Below are 20,440 nucleotides of genomic sequence, written 5' to 3'. Positions count from 1 at the left end.
TCCTACCTGTCAGACAGATCATTTCCTCTCTTGCTTTTTTATTTTCTCTCTCTCTCTCTCTCAGACTGCTTACTCTGAACTCACCTCTCCATGTGTCTGTCTGTCTGTCTGTCTGTCTCTCTCTCTCTCTCTCTCTATTGCTCTCTCTCTGTCACACACACACACACACACACACACACACACACACACACACACGCGCACACACACGCACACACGCTCAATCTCTGGTTGTCAGCGTGGCCCCGTTCCTGTTGCTGTCCTGATTCTGACACCTGTCAGCGTTTTCATTAGTAGATCAGAGAACTGCAAACTAGCGGATGTTTCCATGTTAGATTTCGGGCGAGTTTGCAGTATAAACACAAGGTGCTGTTCAACGAGGGGGGGAGGGGGGGGGGGAAGAGGGGTAACTGCTTGACTGGCACAAGGTCGGGAGAGATGTGGCTTGGAAATACATTTGCAGTCAGTATAGATGGGGAGACAAAAAGAACAGAGAAAGATGGAGTGGGAGAGAGCAGCAAGAGAGAGACTTGAAATCAATTAGGAGCGGCGAGACCCTGTGGATCCTCTGCAATGGAGGGAAGGGAGAGATACGTTGCCCGCGGAGGGGCTTCCATTCCTGGACTCGCGCTTCAGGAACACGCCCACAGGGAGCGACCAGATAGATGAGAGATATATCCTCTCGGGGTTGGAGGTTATGGAATGTGTCAGGAATGAGAGAGGCTTGTTCCCTTTTGCTCTGCGCTAATTGAGCGGTCTTTGTGTCCCTCCGAGTGTAATAAGCCGCGGGGAAGATCTGTCTTTTCCTTTTTCTTCGACATAAGAAAAAAAAAAACTTTTTGCGCTGCCACCGTAAACGTTACCTAAAACGAGACACCGAACCGCGAAAGTCCACAAAATGGACACCGTGAGGAAAAGATGCAGTGGCGTGCACAGACATTTTGAGGGGCAGTTGCTCAAGTAAATTATACTTTTTTTTGTTTACTTGGTCTGCTCTTTTTTCCCTCTACACCTATACCTCTTTGCCAACAATAGCCGATCTACAAGCCCACAACGCCTCGCAAGGCGTTGTGGGCTTGTAGATCTGCTATTTTTGGCTAAAGTTCTCCTCAGAAAAGGGATGCTAGGTTTCGAGTGGTTACGGTAAAAAAAAAAAATCATATCACATAAAGATTTGGCGGACCCCCTGTAGTAACTCTGAGGACCCCCTAGGGGTCCCGGACCCCCTGTTGAAGACCCCTGCTGTAAACTGAAAAAAAGGGCACTTCTGGTCAAGAGGGCAAAGGGCAGGGGCTCCAGCACCACCTAGAGTCTATCTGTGCACGTCCCTGCCAATATTCTACCTATACGGTACTATGCTCTCTTTCTCTGCAGACGAGGCAACTTCATTGATATAACAATGCACAAAATCTAGAGCCTGGAAAAGCGTGGCTCATCCACATCCGCGAGGAATTAAGTGCGAGGGCTACGACAATCAAAGGCATTGGGAGAAAAATAGCAAGATTTAGCTCTCTTTTGTCACCCGGCCTCCTCCAAAGCCTGCTCCCTCTCTTCCCTTCTCCCTTGATAACAATGGACTTCTGGAGCCAAAGCTAGCATGTCGTACATTTTCCAACCCAAATCCCCCTCCACTCCACTTCACGGACATGCCTGTGAAGATAAAAGCATTGAGAATTCATTTCGTGCGGGCGCCTCTTCTTCTCTATAGCCACAGCGATATCATCCGTATTCACTGTATTGAGAGATACGAAGGAGCAATTACATGTTAACCCGTTGAGACCTGGAACGCGTCTTTGTCCCTTTTTGATTTGAGCTAAAAAAAAAAGTATTATTTTACACTTTGGCTAATCATGAATAACAGATCTACAAGCTCGTAGCGCGGCACCAAGTGCCGCGCTACGAGCTTGTAGATCTGCTATTTTTGAGAAATAGTGAAAATGTCTGCAAATCTTTGAATATATATATATTTTTAAAGCAAACATTTTTTACTCAAATCTTTGCTTCTGGGGAGTCCCTGGAACAACATATTTTGAGATGGGGGTCCGTGGCCAAATACATATATATTTTTTTTGGCTTTTCATGTCTTTGACATGAAAAAGTTTGAGCACCACTGATATAGAAACATACGTTTTTTTTTTAGAAAACCGTTAGGATTTAGAAGACATTTTGTTAGAATCGGAACCTCGGGGCCTCAATGGGTTAAAAGATAGCCCTTAATTTACAGATTCCGAGAGATTTATCATAATTTGTTCTTCAGATAGCCCACTGTTCCTAATCTAATCGGTTGTGTGTGTGTGTGTGGGGGGGGGGGCATTTGAGTTCAGGTTTTCAAAGCGAGCGCCACGAGCCCATCTTCCAGACAGGTTTCAGCACAGCGTGGACCATTCATTCAACCCACCGTTTCTATAGTCTGTAAAAAAAAAACTGTTGGTTCCAAAGCATAGGGCTTTGAGAGTTTCCCAACGCTGGCTGGCAGATAGTACAGATGTAACGGCCATGCATTGTCAAAGCTGCTCGCTGAAGGAGAGAGAATATCGCAACAGTACAGGAAAATGGACAAAAGCCAGTAATAAAGTGCTCAAAGAGATGCCGAAGGAGAGGGGAAAGCGTGCTCATTGTGCTGTGGAAGAAGCCACACATTCATGTGAGGAGATGAGCTTCTGTACGTACAAAGATTCCCCCCTACTCGAACGTCCGCAGGCCGGGTGGGAGGTATATAGCTGGCCTTTGTGTAAGGGGTAACGGGGTCTCCCCCCCTGTGTAAACGGCACCTTTAAACACAGCAGCGCTGAGAAAGGTAAACATCTGCGCTTTTAAAAAGCCCTGGAGTTTAACCCTTCCTCATCAACCCCCCTCCCCCCACCACCTCCTCAGCATTTATCAACACAAGAGAACAGGACAATAAAAACACAAAGAACACGTTTCTTTTGTATCTACTGTCTTGTGTTTGTTTGTTGTTGTCCTTTGGCAATTGCAGACTCTGAACTTGTTTTCTGCTTTAGCTGCCAAGAGAGGCAAACCGTGCAACCAGGAGTTATTCCCAGCAGACAAGCTATAAGCAGCACAGGGTGTGTTTAGTGAACGCTCCGCTATTTGTTTTCTGACAATTCCCTCCACTCACTCAACAAGAACTGCCCGGCCGGTGTCCATTTATGTCAATTAAGACAGACGAGCTCAGAGTGAAACCGCGCCTTCGCGTCACTGTAAACCGCCGTGGCTTCTCATATTATACCAACCTCAACTGTTCCATTTGTGTGCCTCTCTGTACCCGGGTCAATCAGCCCGCCGTGGAATGTGTAACAGGAATAAGGAAGCTAATGTCCTCTTGGGGGGACTTGGGTGGAGGGGGTGAGGGGGGGAGGGGTGTGGAGGTAATGGAAGAGATGGACTCAATCGCGTGTCACGCCAAATCTGTCCAACCAAGGCTACACCATCAATACAATTTAAGTATGTAATTAGACCAGCTGAGATGGTAATGGGGGGACAATTCCATTTGCCATGTCATTACGTTCGTCGCTGCGTTGTACACAGATCTTTTTGGTCAGTTCATTTCATAATTATGAACAGCTCTCATCGCACTGCTCCCTCAATGCAGCCACTCGCCATCTTTTAAGGCAAAAGAGGAGACGGACTCCGGCGGAGCCATTTTCTTCCGTGCTCACTGCCCCTCTATTTTTTTTTGACATGGAGGGATAAACAGACTCTTTTGTGGCCAGACAGAACTACTTTTTGGAGAAGTCTGCAATAAATAAAACCCCCACAAAAATACCAGCCATCCAATTGTAATTCCAAACAGATATTTCTGTCCTTATCTATTCACTCTTGGTCAAAAGACTGGGGTAGCACTGAGAGAAAATAGCCTCTCTTGTGTTGTGTTTACTAGCTACTGCATTGTGTTACGCATTCAGGAGGCGCACATCCATTTGGCTGAAACAGATATAATCATCCCCAGCGTTAATGAAAAAAGAGCGGCCTCCGAGAGCTCGCTCCACTTGTAATATTGCTCGTGTACATCTCGTCTAATTGTCTCCAATAATGAGATTGTAGCACACAAGAGGTCCTGTCAGGACGCATTGTTTTTTTTTAAAGAGAGACAGGAATATTTTGAGCTTGTGAAATAATTGCGGCGACCAAATAGTTAGCAAACTCACTTATCATTGTTCATTACCGTCTGACACTACTGGGGGGGGGGGGGGGAGCCCTCTGTGAGCTGATTCCAACCGTACGTAACCCGTTTCCAGAAGACTGTAGCCGTGTGTGTGTGTGTGTGTTTATCTCCCATTCCCAGTCATCACAAAGCCAACCATAGAGGCACGTCCATTCATACAATCAGACTTGCTTTCAATCGTCATAGAGACCGGCGTTGCCAGATTGCGCGGGAGAAATAAGCAACCAGCTCTAGGAAAACAAGCCCCAAAAGAAGCGACAAGGTTACATTAGCACTTAAATCCTATGTACAATATGTCGGCTATTTGAACATAGCCGACCTACAAGCTCACAAATGCGACACGTTGTGAGCTTGTAGATCTGCTATTTAAAAAAAAATCAAGCGGAAAAAAGTGATATTTTTTCCCCTTGACATTTTAACAACACAAATCTGGTACGGTGGTCCCTGGCAAAAAATGTTTTCAGATGGGGATAGGTGGACAATTAGGCTACATATTAATTTGGGGGTCCTTGACATAAAAATGTTTGAGAACCACTTCAGAAACAAGCCCAAAAAAGAATAACACAACACCGCAAACTACCAATATTTACAAGCAACCTTACAGAAAAACAAGCCCAAAGTCGCTTACAATAAGCAGACATGGCAACACTGATAGAGATGAACAACAAAATGGAAGTTCTGTGAATTCAATAGTCAACGCACCACGCAACACAAAAGCCAAACGGCCACAAGGCTTTGGGTTAAATGGCAGGTTGATTAAATGTAGTACCGGAACAACTGCACGGGTCAGATGATTCCGGGGCTAACACAAGTGTCATTTACAGCTCCTTCAGCTAAGCCCACACACACACACTTCACAATGAGCTGATGAAAACAGACCAGATAATAATACGATAGAAACTAACATCCATGTGAATTATTTCATTGTGCATATTACAGCGAGTGTGATTCATTTTTCCTTCCGTGTCTTGCACCCGTAAAGGTTTTTTTTTTCTCTTTCTTTTTTCTCAGAGGAGTGGAGAAAATAGAACACTTGCCTAGGTAAACACAACGTGCCTTCATAAAGCGGAACACGGCGAAAACAGAAGCACAATATTATTATGGTTTATCTCGGGGAAAGAGAGGGAGGAGAATTATCCTTAATGGGCAATTCATATTTTTAGTAGGTATAATGCCTAATTATTGTTGTCACTTCCCGTAGAGTGGAAGTGACTGGTGTGAATGGTGATGAAACGCTCATAGTTTTCCACACGCTGACTCTCGTGCTCCACTGCACACTCAGAGCACTTTGTGTATTTAGTCTTCCCTTTGAGCTGGGTAAATATCCTCAGGTGCATACTGTACCATGCCACGTCTGTTCTAGACCGCTTTATGCCTTTCTCCCTCTGTCTACACAGTGAAATCCTGACTGTTAATTTAACTCTGAGGCTGCAGTCTCAGAGTAGAAAAATGTATACAATAGCACTGAGGATTTTACTGTGTATTGACAAATACCTTGTTGTATGGCTGCAAAGCGTCACATTTTTTGTTGAAGATCAGTCTTTTTCAGTGGCGTGCACAGACATTTTGAGGGGCAGGTGCTTAAGTAAATTATACTTTTTTTTGTTTACTTGGTCTGCTCTTTTTTCCCTCTACACCTATACCTCTTTGCCAAAAATAGCCGATCTACAAGCCCACAACGCCTCGCAGCGCGAGGCGTTGTGGGCTTGTAGATCGGCTATTTTTGGCTAAAGTTCTCCTCAGAAAAGGGATGCTAGGTTTCGAGTGGTTATGGTAAAAAGAAAAATCATATCACATAAAGATTTGGCGGACCCCCTGTAGTAACTCTGAGGACCCCCTAGGGGTCCCGGACCCCCTGTTGAAGACCCTTGCTGTAAACTGGGAAAAAAAAACGTTTTTTTTTCTTTTTTTCAAAAGGGCACTTCTGGTCAAGAGGGCAAAGGGCAGGTGCTCTAGCACCACCTAGAGTCTATCTGTGCACGTCCCTGGTTGTATGGCTGCAAAGCGTCACATTTTTTTGTTGAAGATCAGTCTTTTTGTGACATGCTTCATTCGACAAAGCATAATGCGGGCTCTCATCTATCTCTCTGATTCCCTCTTTCTCTCTCTCTTTCTGACCTACTATCCCCTCCGTCCTACTCTGACTGGAACGTTGACTGGCGGTAGTTAAGAACGAACATGACCCTTTAAACACGGAGCTCCTGGCAGACGACGAGGATGTCTTCCTTGAACGGCGAGTCAGAAACGAAACATCAACGTTAATTCTCTCGCTAAATGATCCCACTGCATAATGGATGAACGGGCTACACGGAGACATGTGGATGACGACGTCCACCCTCTCCTACTTTTGTCAGACTAATTGCTGCCATTCAAGCGTGTGCCAGAAGTGCAGGCGGGCGACCCCTCAAAGAAGCAGACATGATGGGCCACTATAACTGTCGACGCTGATAGCCGAGCAAACCATATCAAAGGCTATAGCCGCGTTTGGCCGTGGAGAGAGATCCCCCGCAACATTAGCCACCCGCGGTGGGACATCAAAAGACGGAGACGCGGCGGCGTTCCGAACACAGCGGCACGTCTGAAGTCTTATCTTGTGCAATGGGGTTATGATAATGCACTGTAAAGGATGCTCGTGTGGTATGAACGTAGATAGGTGGTCCAGCAGACCAGCACACATACACACACACACACACACACACACACACAGCAGACTTATCTTGAAATTGAGGTACTAGACTCGTAATAAGGCTCTCATGGATTAAAGAGGAATACCACTCATTTTCAACATTGAACTATGTCTTTAATGCCTAGATCGCATATATTCGTTCTTTCAAATCCATCACTTTATTGCCTAGATCGAATATATGCGTTCTTCCATTTTTGGGGGAAAATTCCACAAGGGGCGACACAGCTTTGGAATGATCGATCGTCTCTCAGAGAAGAACATTTTTGGATGTGACGTCATAACAAAAAACGTCACTTCCACCCGCCCCAATGATGGGATTTTCAGAAAAACAGCTGTAACTCAGTTTGTTTGTTTTTTCATTGAAAACCACCCGTTTTCAGCGGACCAAAGCTCCAAAATGGCGGATCGCGGTTGGAAACTTGTCGTTCCCATGGATACACAGATCCTTCCGCCTATCACAGGAACCTTTTTCGTGCTTTTTTCTTTTACACAATGTCTGTTCCACGGCGTTTCAAATATCATCGGATTGAGGTAATTATACGCCGGCACGGGGATAGAAAACCATGTTTAATATCTCGGCAATCAATGTGTTAATACACCTTAGTGCTGTTGTGTGGAAATAAGCAAAAAGTCCCCGTTTTTTTGAGTGGTATAAAGCAAAATAAAAGGACTGAAAAAAAAAAGTATGGCAAAGTCCTATTTTGCAAATTGTGAAAGCCCCCCCCCCCCACCCCGCCACACTAGCGCTGTTTCCAAAACAATTAACACAAAATGTAAAATGATGATGTTTTTAGGTAATGCTGTTCTACATATACTGCCAACTACTGTAGGTGAAGAAATCACAGATTGTGGCTTTAACCTTTGCTTTTATGAATTATTATCCGACACCATTAGGGTTGTTATGAAAAATGCCTCTAAACATATTGCTATAGTTTGACCACATCAAATGCTCTGTGGGCTGTTTTTTCGCTACGCAACATGCTTTCATAGATGACACGCTGGCGTCCATAATGACTGAACTCCGTGGTGGCTTTAACCCTTTAAGACCGGGAACGCATCTGTGTCATTTTAAGATTTCTTTGGGCTGTTCAAAAAGAATAGCAGATCTACAAGCTCATAGCGCGGCACCGAGTGCCGCGCTATGAGCTTGTAGATCTTCTATTCTTTTTGAAAAATCATGGAAGATGTGTGCTAATCTTTGAATACATACTTTTTAAAGCGAACATTTTTAACTCTGTTTACAACTTCTGGGGGTCCCTGGAACAAAATGTTTTGAGATGGGGGGTCCACGGCCAAATACATTAAAAAAAAAACTGTTAGGTTTTAGAAGACATTTGTAGAATCCCCCAGAAGCAAAGATTTGAGTTACAAATGTTCGCTTTAGAAAGATATATATTAGTGCGGCACTCTAAATGAGCTTGTATATCTGCTATTTTTGAATAGCCCAAATAAATCAAAACGACACAGATGCTTTCCCGGGCTTAATGGGTTAATCCATGGGCTTCCATGAATCAATGGAACTTTAATCCACGGGCTCTTTCAGTTCCACGAAAACACAGGCACACGCACGCACGGACACACACACACACACACACACACACACACACACACACACACCAACAAGGTCCTCTTACCTTGTTCGGGCAGCTGGCAGACGTTGGGGGGCACGGTCATATTCAGCACGTCGTTGACAGCCGTGTCCACATAGTGGCCTCTCTGGACGTCGTGTTCGCTGTCGGTCTGGTCGCTCTCCTCGTGGCCGCTGTCCTTCAGACTGTTCCCCTCCAGGTCCTTGAACGTTGACGTGCTACATGGGGGCCAGGAGGGGGGAAAGAGAGACAAGATTTTGATTAACTGTCACATCACCTTTTTTCTTTTCTCTCTCGCTCGCACTTGGTCGCCGCCGCGGCGGCGGGTTGCATGCGGGCGGCGGCCCTGGCGCTGACGGCGCGGCACGAGCTGTCAGCCGCTTGCCCGTCCTCTCTCTCTCTCTCTCCGCGTGTTCTTGTCCTTTTCATGCGGTTCCGCTTCGTGTTTCCACGGCATTGACAGCAGATGATGAATAATCCGTTTTGAGCTAGTACTTATTACTACTTACTTAGTAGCTTACTTGTATTAGATACACAGTACTTTGGACCAGTGCTGGTTTTTCAGCACCGCTGCTGCACCAACATTTCACTGCACGGCATATATGTAGCCCTACTGCAGGGGTCTTCAACGATTTCAGGCCAAGGACCCCCTAGCTGAGAGAGAGATGAAGCAGGGACCCCCATATCTATAGTGTTGTAGATTCATCTTTTTTTTCTCTCTACACCAAACCTCTTTGCCAAAAATAGCCGATCTACGAGGTGTTGTGAGCTTGTAGATCTGCTATTTTTGGCTAAAGTTCTCCTCAGAAAAGGGATCGATGCTAGGGTTCAAGTGGTTAATGTAAAAAAAATATCATATCACACAAAGATTTGGCGGACCCCCTGTTGTAACTCTGAAGACCCCCTAGGGGTCCCGGACCCCCTGTTGAAGACCTCTGGCCTACTGTATGAGCATGTGACAAATTCAATCTTTGAATCTTGAATCTCCCACTAAATGTTTTCGATGTTGCTCTGCAGGAGGCTAGCGGGTTGGTCTCTGTGTGTGTGTGTGTGTGTGTGTGTGTGTGTGTGTGTGTGTGCGCACGTGTGTAAGTGTGCGTGTGTTTCCAGAGCTAACCTTGTGGTTTCCAGAGCTAACCTCATGGTGGCGCTACAACAGGCCGCTTCATGTTCAACAGGCTCCCCATATAGGCCACGCCCATTTCCGCCATTTCGCGTTTGCTTCAAAGCACACTTTTTTGCAACTACTCCTACAGATTTTGTCCAAATCTCATGTGATCAAGATGTATCTGTCAGATTTTCTTTTTGGCTATGATTGACTTCCAAAGTTTGCAGGCCCTGTGTAGCCAACTCAGCCTGGCAGAGATGTACACCAGTGTTGCCAGATTTTGTGAGAGAAATAAAGCAACCAGGTCTAGGAAAACAACTTTAAACGACTTTAAGCGACTTTAAACCTATATACCGTATACATCGGCTATTTGAAAATAGCAGATCTACAAGCTCACATCTTGAGCTTGTACATCTGATATTTTTTTTTAAATGTTCAAAAAAGTGAACATTTTAAAATATTTTTGAAACATTCTAACAACACAAATCTGGTATGGGGGGTCCCTGGCACAAACTATTTTTAGATGGGGGGGGATCTGTGGACAAAAAACATTATTCTGGGGGTCCTTGCCATGAAAATGTTTAAGAACCACTGGTTTAACAACATTAGGAAACAAGCCCAAATAAGCAACTACATTTTGGAAACGAGCCCAAAAAACCCCTGCAAACCGCAACTAACAATATTTACAAGCAACTTTACAGAAAAACAAGTCCAAATTCGCTTATAATAAGCAGACATGGCAACACTGATCTACACTCTGACAAGCCCACTTTTCTAGTTTCTTACTATTCTTCCATCCTCCCAGTTGTTCCACTCACTCACGTACTCATGTCGCTGCATTAGTACACACAGTGCCGCCCTGACCTCTGCTGCATCTCCACTTGTGACAACAGTAAAATAAGAATACGCTTTTTGACATGTTATTGAAAGTGTCAAGGGCTTTTTTTTCTCTCCTCCTTTTCTTTCTTTTCTTTCAAACTTAAGAAATAGCATGGCAGCTGCAGGCTGTTTGAGACCGGGGACATTTTGGGGATGGAAGTGCTGAACTTCAAGGGCATCAGTGAACAAACAGAAGAAGACGCTCACTTACAATCAAACTAAATGCTGGCAGTAATCAGGAATTCCTGGAATGAAGATGGATGTTAGGAAATGCTGGAAGCATACAAAACTGAGCATCTGTCTTGTTTGGAGTCTCATAGTCAATAAAGAGGGTGTGTGTGTGTGTGTGTGTGTGTGTGTGTGTGTGGAGGGGGGGGGGGGGGGGAGGTGGGCGCACACAATCAACAGCTGCACAGTATGAGCGTGATTTCCCCTCATCTAATTTCCACCCCACTGGAACAAGCATCACTTTGCAAACAACACTAAAGATGGGCTGAATAAAGGAACATGTGGCCTTGCATAGAGAGAGAATATGGGGATGGAGAGAGTAGAAAAGACGCAAAGCTGTGAAGGGGGAAAAAAAGAGAGTTGGAACATTTGAAGGACAGTGCAAGGTAGCATTCCTCAGCTCAAGCCCCCTCTCCGCGTTCTTTCTTGCTCTTTGGGCTACAGCCTGGGAGAGCGCCGGCCGGGCTGCAGTGTATGTGGGTAATGCTGGCCCCGATGTTATCACTGTAATTGCACCTGTCCCAGGCCTATAGGCTCACTGGCTCCTGGGGGGATTCCTTTGTAGTGTGTTGCAGAGGCCCCACACCTGAATGGTCTTTGTTTACATTAACTGGGAATCTCTTTTCACAGGGAAATTGCAATAATGGCTTCTCAGAAAATAAGGCCCCGCCTGGCACTCAAACAAAAGACAGTGTTCCTGCTCCATAGCTGCAGGTAAAATGGGGAATTATTATAGCGTTGAGACTGGGCTCGGTCACAGACTGGTCCAGACCTGCAGGGCATTATTGTGTGACCCCTGCATTCCTACAACCCCTATCTAATATCCGGCTTCAGGTGCTCTCCCGGTAGACCCTTATCTTCCTCACAATGAAAACGTTTGTCCTGCACTCAAAAGAAGAAGAAGAAGAAGGGGGGAAAAAAGAAACAACACAAAACCTAATTATAGATTATCATGGTGCTGCTATCTTGGGAAAGGAAGTCTGTCTGTGTGCCATGACTTGTATACTAGGGTTTCTCAAACAATGGGATGTCTTTGATATAATTTAATCTTATTTCTAACCATGTTACATGGGGTAGTTTTTTATTCCTCTACTCATCGCAAGTTTTAAAATGTTGCGTTTTTTGCCCAGGATGAATAGAAGTGATGAAAGTATGAATCATTGTGTAAAGCGTTGGTTCTCAGAAAGTGTGATCCGGGGCCCCCCAGGGGTCCTTGAGGGAGTTAGAGGGGGTCCCCAGCTAAATGATAGATAGTTAGGAACCCAATGGACCCTTATGGGTCTGTAACTCTCAAGAGTGTACAAATGGAACCAAATGGACCCGTTAGGGTCCATTTGGTTCCATTTGTACACTCTCAGAGTTAAATTTACATTGAGTTTACAATATAAATTGGCGTCACAGAGATATAAAATGCCATTAAGTGGGGGTCCGTAGCCTAAATGCATGTCAAACTGGGGCTCCTAGAAATGAAAATGGTTGAGAATCACTGCTAGAGCCGTAAAAATCCTCTCTTATGGGGGTCCCTAGCTGGCATATCTTTTCAAATGGGGGTCCGCGGGGCTAATAAGTGTCAATTTGGAGGTCATTGACATGAAAAAAGTTTGAGAACCACCGCTGTAAAGAACGCGTTCACTGGCGACGACGGCACCGCGAAGACGTGTAACATCATAAGTGTCAAATAACTGCATTACCGAGTCGCGTGACGACGCATTCCTGCATCGCAATTAGGGCCCTCCCCCTCAACATCCGTGTAACACGAAGAGCGTACAACGCAAACATAGGCCTTCATTAGGCAAAACAATTACCGATAACAGCGGCTGATAACAGCTCTAATCAAGACATACCTTTTAATGAGGTGAGCTCTGCTGTTCACGTAGCTGGAGTCAATGGAATAATTCTCCGTCTGCAACAGAGGGGTATAACAGGGGGTGGGGTGGGGTGGGGTGGGATGGGATGGGATGGGAAGGGAGGGGGGGGGACAAAACAGAGAGGTGCATTTAATTATGGAAGGAAGGAACCAAAATAATGTTAGCAGTAATTGGCTTTCAATAGAAATGTTACTTTACAACACAAAAGCCCCGGTGAGCAGCCTCGGCTTTCAAAGGGGCTGAATCCTATTCTCTTTCAAAGCACACACACGCACACACACACACACACACACACACACACACACACACACACACACACACACACACACACACACACACACACACACACACACACACACACACACACACACACACCCACACACACACACACACAGAGAGAGAGAGAGGCTGACTGGGAGTTGAGAGCTAAGGAGAGTGCTGCAGTGTGCACAGCCTCCTCTCCCCTCTTCTCTTCTCCTCCTCCTCATCCTCTCCTCCTCCGCCCCTCTCTCTCTCTCTCTCTCCCTCCAGCAGCCCTGCTCCTCCACTGTGCTGGTCAGACCCAGCTCTTTAAAATGGAGTCATTAGACTGGACAGCGCCTCGCAGAGAGCAAAGGGAGAGAGAGGGGAAAGTTTCCATTTTTCTCCCTTTTCGCCCATTATTTTTATTTTTTTTAAGGAGACATTAATGTATAAATATTAAATAAATAAATGGGGAGAGAAGGAGATGAAATTAAGGGTGCACCGGGGGAATCTTAACTTCGGCAATTGCAGATGAAAAGGCTTCCCGGGGAATCTGCATACGATGGATCTCTGACCCACATTAGAGAACACAGTTCAAAGGCGTCCTGCATTCAAGGCTTTTTCCTTTTTTTCTCTCGTTTTTCTCCCCCCCCGTCCCCCCCGTCCCCCCCGGCCTCATCACAGTGAGCAGTGGCGGAAGGAGCGCTGACAGAGGTGCGTGTGTATAGTACATTGAGCAGGTACAGCCCCCCCCCTGTGCCTGCCAAGCATCTACTCCACACACTAGATAAGATGTCACCGGGCCAGAGGGTATCAAAGCCTCTCAAGACTTTTTTTCAGTCTCGCCACTTAAGCGCCCCGCGGGATTTACAACCCTTCGGCAAAGTTTTTGATAAGATGCAGGTGTTTTCACTGCAGAGTGAAAAAAGAAGAAGAAATGAGACAAAAAAATAAAAATAAAATAACGTCCCATTTGACTTTAACCCATTGAGACCTCTTCTAAATCCCAACAGTATTCTGGAAAAAAACAAAACATGTTTCTATATCAGTGGTTCTCAAACTTTTTCATGTCAAGGACTCCCAAAATTTTATGTATTTGGCCGCCGACCCAATAGCACCAATGAGCTGGCCAGATGTATGGAGAATCGGGATGACTGGAAGCAACGATGGAGGGCTCGTCTGAGGACGACCTAGAGAGAGAGACCCCCATCTCAAAATGTTTTGTTCCAGGGACCCCCAGAAGCCAAGAATAGAGTTAAAAATGTTCGCTTTAACCAATATGTATTCAAATATTTGCACACATTTTCACGATTTTTCAAAAATAGCCAAAGTGTAAAATAATGCTTTTTAGCTCAAATGAAAAAGTGACACAGACGCGTTCCAGGTCTTAAAGGATTAAAATTCCAACCGTGTTGATACTCTATCCAGATAAAAAGCTGGGAAGTCAATGGTTGAGTTCCGCGGGAAGTCTCACTCTCTACACACAGTACCAGTATCAAAGCCACAAGCCGTGATGAAAAAGTCACCCCTGTGATAAGAAAGGTTAATGTAGGCGCCGGAGCACAGGCGCTGATTATCAAGTGAGCTGCGCGCTCAAACACAGCCCCTGCTGTTGAGGGACCGGCGGTGGCCGTGCGTGCGCCGCTTTGCCGTTTGCCGTGCACGCTGACCAAACACATTTGGATTAAAAAATGGCACTCATGCACACACACTTCCCTTATTAGATGTTAATGGGGTTGAGCTCTTTAAAAAAAGAAAAAATGATTCCCTCCAGTATGCAACCTGTAAAAATGTCTGTGTGGAGTCGTACTGTACTGTATATATGTCCTGAAAAAAAGAAAAAGAAAAGTGCCACTGTTTTAACTGGCAAATAGCTCCCACTAACCCCCCCCCCACACACAAGCTGCAGTCTACGAAGAAATGTAAGAGCTTGTTAAATGCTACCAAGCACATGTCCGTGTTTGTTTAGACTTGATATCCAGTGCCACTTTCTGACAGCTTCAAAGCTAACATGAGCATGCTGTATACGCAGTGATATCATAAAGGCTCCGCTTGCTACTCATATTCTTCCCCGTCTTTTTTTCCTGGAAAGTCGTGAAGCCTATAACAATGTAATATGTCAGCGGGGTAATTATCGCCCACCACCACTATCCCATTTCCAGTGTCCACCGGGGCCCTGCCAAAATACCTTCCGTCACTAGGAGGAGGAAATAAGGCATTGTTTGCCGTCTCACCTCTATGCCTCCTAATTACCTCTGTCGACAGATAATATAGTAATTAGTGTCTGTGGCAGGGCTAGGCCTCTGATTGAGATTTGTTAGACTGCGATGCAATCTGTATGCACCGAAGGTTAACGTCATTCTGCTCTGTCTGTCTCCGTCTCTCTCTCTCTCTCTCTCTCTCTCTCTCTCTCTCTCTCTCTCTCTCTCTCTCTCTCTCTCTCTTTTTACCGTCCACCCCTAATTAAACTTTAACTCATTGCTACCAAGGAGATAATTTGTAAAAAGCCATTTTAATTAGCATTTTATTAGTGGCCCTTAATTTGAAGCACATCGTGTTTGCACTCCACACCGTCGGACGAGCTTCTCCTTTGTTTCTGTCTGGTTAATATCAAGGTAATTGGCATCATCCGCAATTATGCCGCGCCGCTACTCTTACGGGGTTGCGTGAGAAGGAGACAGGAGTTTATCGGCAAAAGTATACAGACTAGTTAATTAATTAATCAAATATTATCAAAGTGGCATGTTTCACCAAAGGACACATGATAGCAATACTTTTTATAGCGCTGTAATGTACACGCGTACACACCAGGGACGTGCACAGATAGACTCTAGGTGGTGCTAGAGCTCCTGCCCTTTGCCCTCTTGACCAGAAGTGCCCTTTTGAAAAAAAGAAAAAAATACGTTTTTTTTCTTCAGTTTACAGCAGGGTCTTCAACAGGGGGTCCGGGACCCCTAGGGGGTCCTCAGAGTTACTACAGGGGGTCTGCCAATTCTTTATGTGATATGATTTTTCTTTTTACCATAACCACTCGAAACCTAGCATCCCTTTTCTGAGGAGAACTTTGGCCAAAAATAGCAGATCTACAAGCCCACAACGCATCACGCTGCGAGGCGTTGTGGGCTTGTAGATCGGCTATTTTTGGCAAAGAGGTATAGGTGTAGAGGGAAAAAAGAGCAGACCAAGTCAACAAAAAAAAGTATAATTTACTTGAGCACCTGCCCCTCAAAATGTCTGTGCACGCCACTGGTACACACACACACACACACACACACACACACACACACACACACACACACACACACACACACACACACACACACACACACACCTAAACGTACGTATGTTTAAGTATGTGTCCTGTTGGGTGGGGCGTGCCACCTGTGCTCCATTCGGGGGCCCAGTAAGTACTCATTATAACTGCCTCTCCACCTAGCTGTGCATCCAGTGAGAGACTAATGAACACGCATGGCGCGAGAGTAACAAGGCGCAAAAAAACGTCATTAAAGAGACAGGATACAAATTTCCTTGTGAATTTCTCTCTGGCTCTCTTACCTATAATTGGTTTGGACGGTAGGCTACTGTTTGGTGAAGTGTGTGTGTGTGTGTGTGTGTGTGTGTGTGTGTGTGTGTGTGTGTGTGTGTGTGCGTGTGCGTGCGTGCGTGCGTGTGTGTTTTCGTGGTGTGTCAGTGCCTACGTCACGTGTGACCCAAGGTCTTTTCGTAGAGCCCTCTTAAACAGTATAGAAGGTACTCACTAAAAGAAGAGCCTTCGTTGCATTCAGCCACTCCATGTTTTTTTGTCTTTGTGTCCTCCAAAAATGTACTTCATCTTAACCACTTGAACCCGCTGTAGTACCGTACTTAGTAAACTAATACTTAGTTCATGGCCGGGGTCTGCTCTGAACTTTTAACCCTTTTCCCCCCCCTCCTCCACAGCAAATCTCTTCGCCGAGAATAGCCAATCTACAAGCTCACACAACAACGCGTTGTATTGTGGCGTGTTGTGATCTTATAGCTCTGCAATATTCCGCTAACGTCCCCGTCAGAATAGGGATCAGGGACGTGCACAGATAGACTCTAGGTGGTGCTAGAGCACCTGCCCTTTGCCCTCTTGACCAGAAGTGCCCTTTTTTTTTAAGGGGTCTTCAACAGGGGGTCCGGGACCCCTAGGGGGTCCTCAGAGTTACTACAGGGGGTCCGCCAAATCTTTATGTGATATGATTTTTCTTTTTACCGTAACCACTCGAAACCTAGCATCCCTTTTCTGAGGAGAACTTTTGCCAAAAATAGCAGATCTACAAGCCCACAACGCCTCGCAGCGCGAGGCGTTGTGGGCTTGTAGATCTGCTATTTTTGGCAAAGAGGTACTGTATAGGTGTAGAGGGAAAAAAGAGCAGACCAAGTAAACAAAAAAAAGTATAATTTACTTGAGCACCTGCCCCTCAAAATGTCTGTGCACGCCACTGATAGGGATGCCATGGTTCAAGTGGTTAAATGGCCTGCAGAATATAGTAGCTTCTTCCTCGGACTCTCTATTAATCAGCGGCATCAGGACAGATAAAAATCCTCCACATTTCCTCTATTATCAAATAGTCAATGGAAGTAAACACAACGACGCACGCGAGGGCTTAACCTTGGGCATTTTCTAAGTCACTGTGCAGTGCCTATTCCGAGGGGCAAATCGGATGCATTAGCCGCGGCTTCCTGCAAAGAAATGCACTGAACGTCCGCCCCCGCATCTCGGGGACCAAACTTTTAAATTGGAGGCCATGTCAATACGTCTTTGCCCGGGAGGTCGAGTTTCAGGCCAAGCGAGAAGACGAGGGGCCGCTTAACAACGGCGAGAGCGCCGCAAATGGCTACTTAATCAGGTTGGACAACGTGTTGTTGTGATCCGAAGCGGCCCCAGTTTGGCGGCACGGGCCACTCTATCCCCCTAATTATTGTTCCGTTTCATCTAGAAACGACCAGGGGAGAGAGCAGTGTAGTCCCTCGTTTCACCGGCTGACTGATAGCCGTGTCAGGGCCATCGGGGGGGGAGGGGGGGAGGGAGGGAGGGTGGAAAGAGAAGGAGGAGGGGGGAGATGGGGCGAGGCTTGACCTGAGAGACACTTCTGTAGCCTGGCTACATCACCAGCAGCATTGATTCTCCCCTCCTCTTCACCCTTTTGCCTGTTCCCCTCCAATAAATGGGGTGGTGGTGATGGGGGGGGACCTGGGGGGGGCTCGACGGTTCTCTTTCCCCGGCGAGAGGAAAAAAACAATCTCCTCGCCTAGTTGCTGCCGTGAGATTTGATTTGCCTTTCCTTCCACAGCGTGGCAATTGGTTCCGTGAGTCTGGATGCATGTGCGTTCATTTTGTGCGCGCGGGGGGGGGGGGGGGGGGGCACACGGGTAGCCGCTGACAGGGGACGGGGGGGATTGGGTGGGAGTCGCAGACTGGCAGTACACCAGTGGTTACCACCAGTAAGCACCAGACAGTTCAACAGATGTCAGCGAGAGAGAGAGAGAGATAGAGGAGGGAGAGAGAGAGAGGGGGGAGAGAGAGGGAGAGAGAGAGTAGTCACACAGCTGTCTTAATATATGTATTATCTAGGCTGATACATCAACCAATGCAATTAAAGTCAAATTTGAACATGGAAGCAAGCTGGGAAAAAGTAATTATGGACAAATTGAAGTAACACGCCGTAGCAGCAAATTAATATTGAAATGATTGCAAAAGGATGACGGTCTCTCTCCTGATTGTCATCGTTCAGTCTGTACGGTTCATTCTTAATAGAAGCATGGTTTCATCTTCATACAGTACACACACAGCACTGTCATGCTCTTTATGTACATACAGTCCATTATTAGGCTGTATCCTTATATGCACAAGATCATTTAGACAATGATTTACTGGTGGTTAGTTAATTTCATAGAAGACAGCCATTCATAGAACTAAACCTTAGCCTAAGTATGAATCAAAGGGTTAGATAAAAATCATATATGCAGAGAAATAAGCATTTGAAGGAAGTGAAATAAATCAGATTTAGGAGAAGTTAGCGCTTTGCGTCAGTGCGTCAGCGCAGCTCCCCTAATTAGCTCTCAAGTTAGCTGCGAGAACTTCCCCGTTACAGCTGTTTATGACTTAAAACTCTCCCTAAGCCCCCTGGTTATCTCCATTTCCCACCATACAAGAGTACATCACAGACACAAAATATCTACTGTAACAGTAGCTACAACAACCCTCAAATGGGCTGATTTGTTTTTGTGCATAGTAAATGTGCGGGGCCGTAGCCTTTTGCTCATCGTGTTTGAGGCTTATCCGTACTCACACGGACTCCCTTTGGTATCCAGGAGGGAATTGTACACAATAATGAGCCTTGTTGTTGATATCCTCTTCTTGAGGTGGAAAAGACGAGACGACGGGCGGCGGTTCGTGATCGAGAGAGAGAACCAGTTGGGAGTTAACAGGCCAAGCCGTTTGTAATTAGAAATAACGTGTTGTTAGGCTAGATGTGGCGTGAAAAGTCATGACGGAGGTGAAGGAAGAGAGAGAGAGGAGAGGAAATGAGTCCAAATCCTCTGTTGGCTGAGGAAAGGTCAGTGTCTGACTGCTTGTTTACACATGCATATATTCCTCCCTGCATTAATGCTGCAGTGAGGCGCTCTGCGGAGGAGACTCGGTTGGTTTCTCTCTGTGCGTGTGTGTGTGTGTGTGTGTGTGTGTGTGTGTGTGTGTGTGTGTGTGTGTGTGTGTGTGTGTGTGTGTGTGTGTGTGTGTGTGTGTGTGTGTGTGTGCGTGCGTGCGTGCGTGCGTGCGTGCGTGCGTGCGTGCGTGCGTGCACATATTTATATATGCTGATGTCTACACGCGTAGCTATTCACGTACCTGGGGTGATTTATTCCCTACAGTATCCGGTGTTCATTTAACCCTCCGGAAAAAATGGAGGGTTTCCCCCCCCACTTTCAGAGTTAAATTAGCACCCTGGGTTTCACCTATATATATATACATAGAATAATGTATGCCTGCATTGTGTATAGTGAGCCCTGTGAGAGTGCAGCCGCCGAGCTGTCGTTTCCCTCGGCGGCTTCTCATAACATCTCGACGGCGAAAACAAATGGCTTCACCTCAATCCTTGTCGCTCGCGCGCGCTCTCTCTCCCTTCTATGTATGTGTGCTCGCACGCCCACGCACCATCTCCCTCTCCTCTCACTCTCTGTACCCACCCCCCCCTCCCTCCCTCCCTCCCCAGACGAAAATTGCTACTCTGTCCCCAAATTAGGGCTGCGTACAGCCCCCCCCCCTTCCCCTACCCCCACTACACTCCACACCACTCCACTCTACAGCTGTGGTGGACAGTAACTAAGTACATTTACTTAAGTACAATTTTGAGGTACTTGTACTTTACTCAAGTATTTTCCCAATTTCCAATACTTTTACTTAGGCAAATATTGCACTTTCACTCCACTACAATTATTTGAAAACTTTAGTTACTTTGCATATATATATATAAATGATTACATTACAAAACATACATTAACCACTTTAGCAATATGTTATACCTATAGGCTGTTTGAAAATAGCCGATCTATAAGCTCGCGACGCGTCCCATCGCGGCGCGTTGCGAGCTTGTAGATCGGCTATTTTCAAACGGTTTAGTACTTTTACTTTTGGTACTTTAAGGACAT

The 20,440-nt window shown here is 45.9% G+C and overlaps 1 protein-coding gene across 6 annotated transcripts in view; it reads right to left on the bottom strand.

Annotated features, from left to right (window-relative positions):
* Positions 1–20,440, bottom strand: part of pcdh19 (protocadherin 19) — an 86,043-nt gene that overhangs the window by 28,286 nt on the left and 37,317 nt on the right. For 3 of the 6 annotated variants that reach the window (XM_084085658.1, XM_084085662.1, XM_084085660.1), the window contains exons 3-4: positions 12,500–12,558; positions 8,486–8,658 (exon numbers count right to left, since the gene is read on the bottom strand). In XM_084085658.1, coding sequence (XP_083941784.1) covers positions 8,486–8,658; positions 12,500–12,558 — 232 coding nt within the window. Of the gene's footprint in view, positions 1–8,485; positions 8,672–12,499; positions 12,559–20,440 lie in introns of all 6 variants that reach the window. The other 3 variants (XM_084085657.1, XM_084085661.1, XM_084085659.1) reach the window with 1 other exon arrangement.

This window comes from Gymnoscopelus microlampas (assembly GCF_963454915.1).
Source record: "Gymnoscopelus microlampas genome assembly, chromosome: 18".
Lineage (NCBI taxonomy): Eukaryota > Metazoa > Chordata > Actinopteri > Myctophiformes > Myctophidae > Gymnoscopelus > Gymnoscopelus microlampas.
Note: the sequence above shows the minus strand (reverse complement) of the source record. Positions and strands in the feature narration are given on the sequence as shown.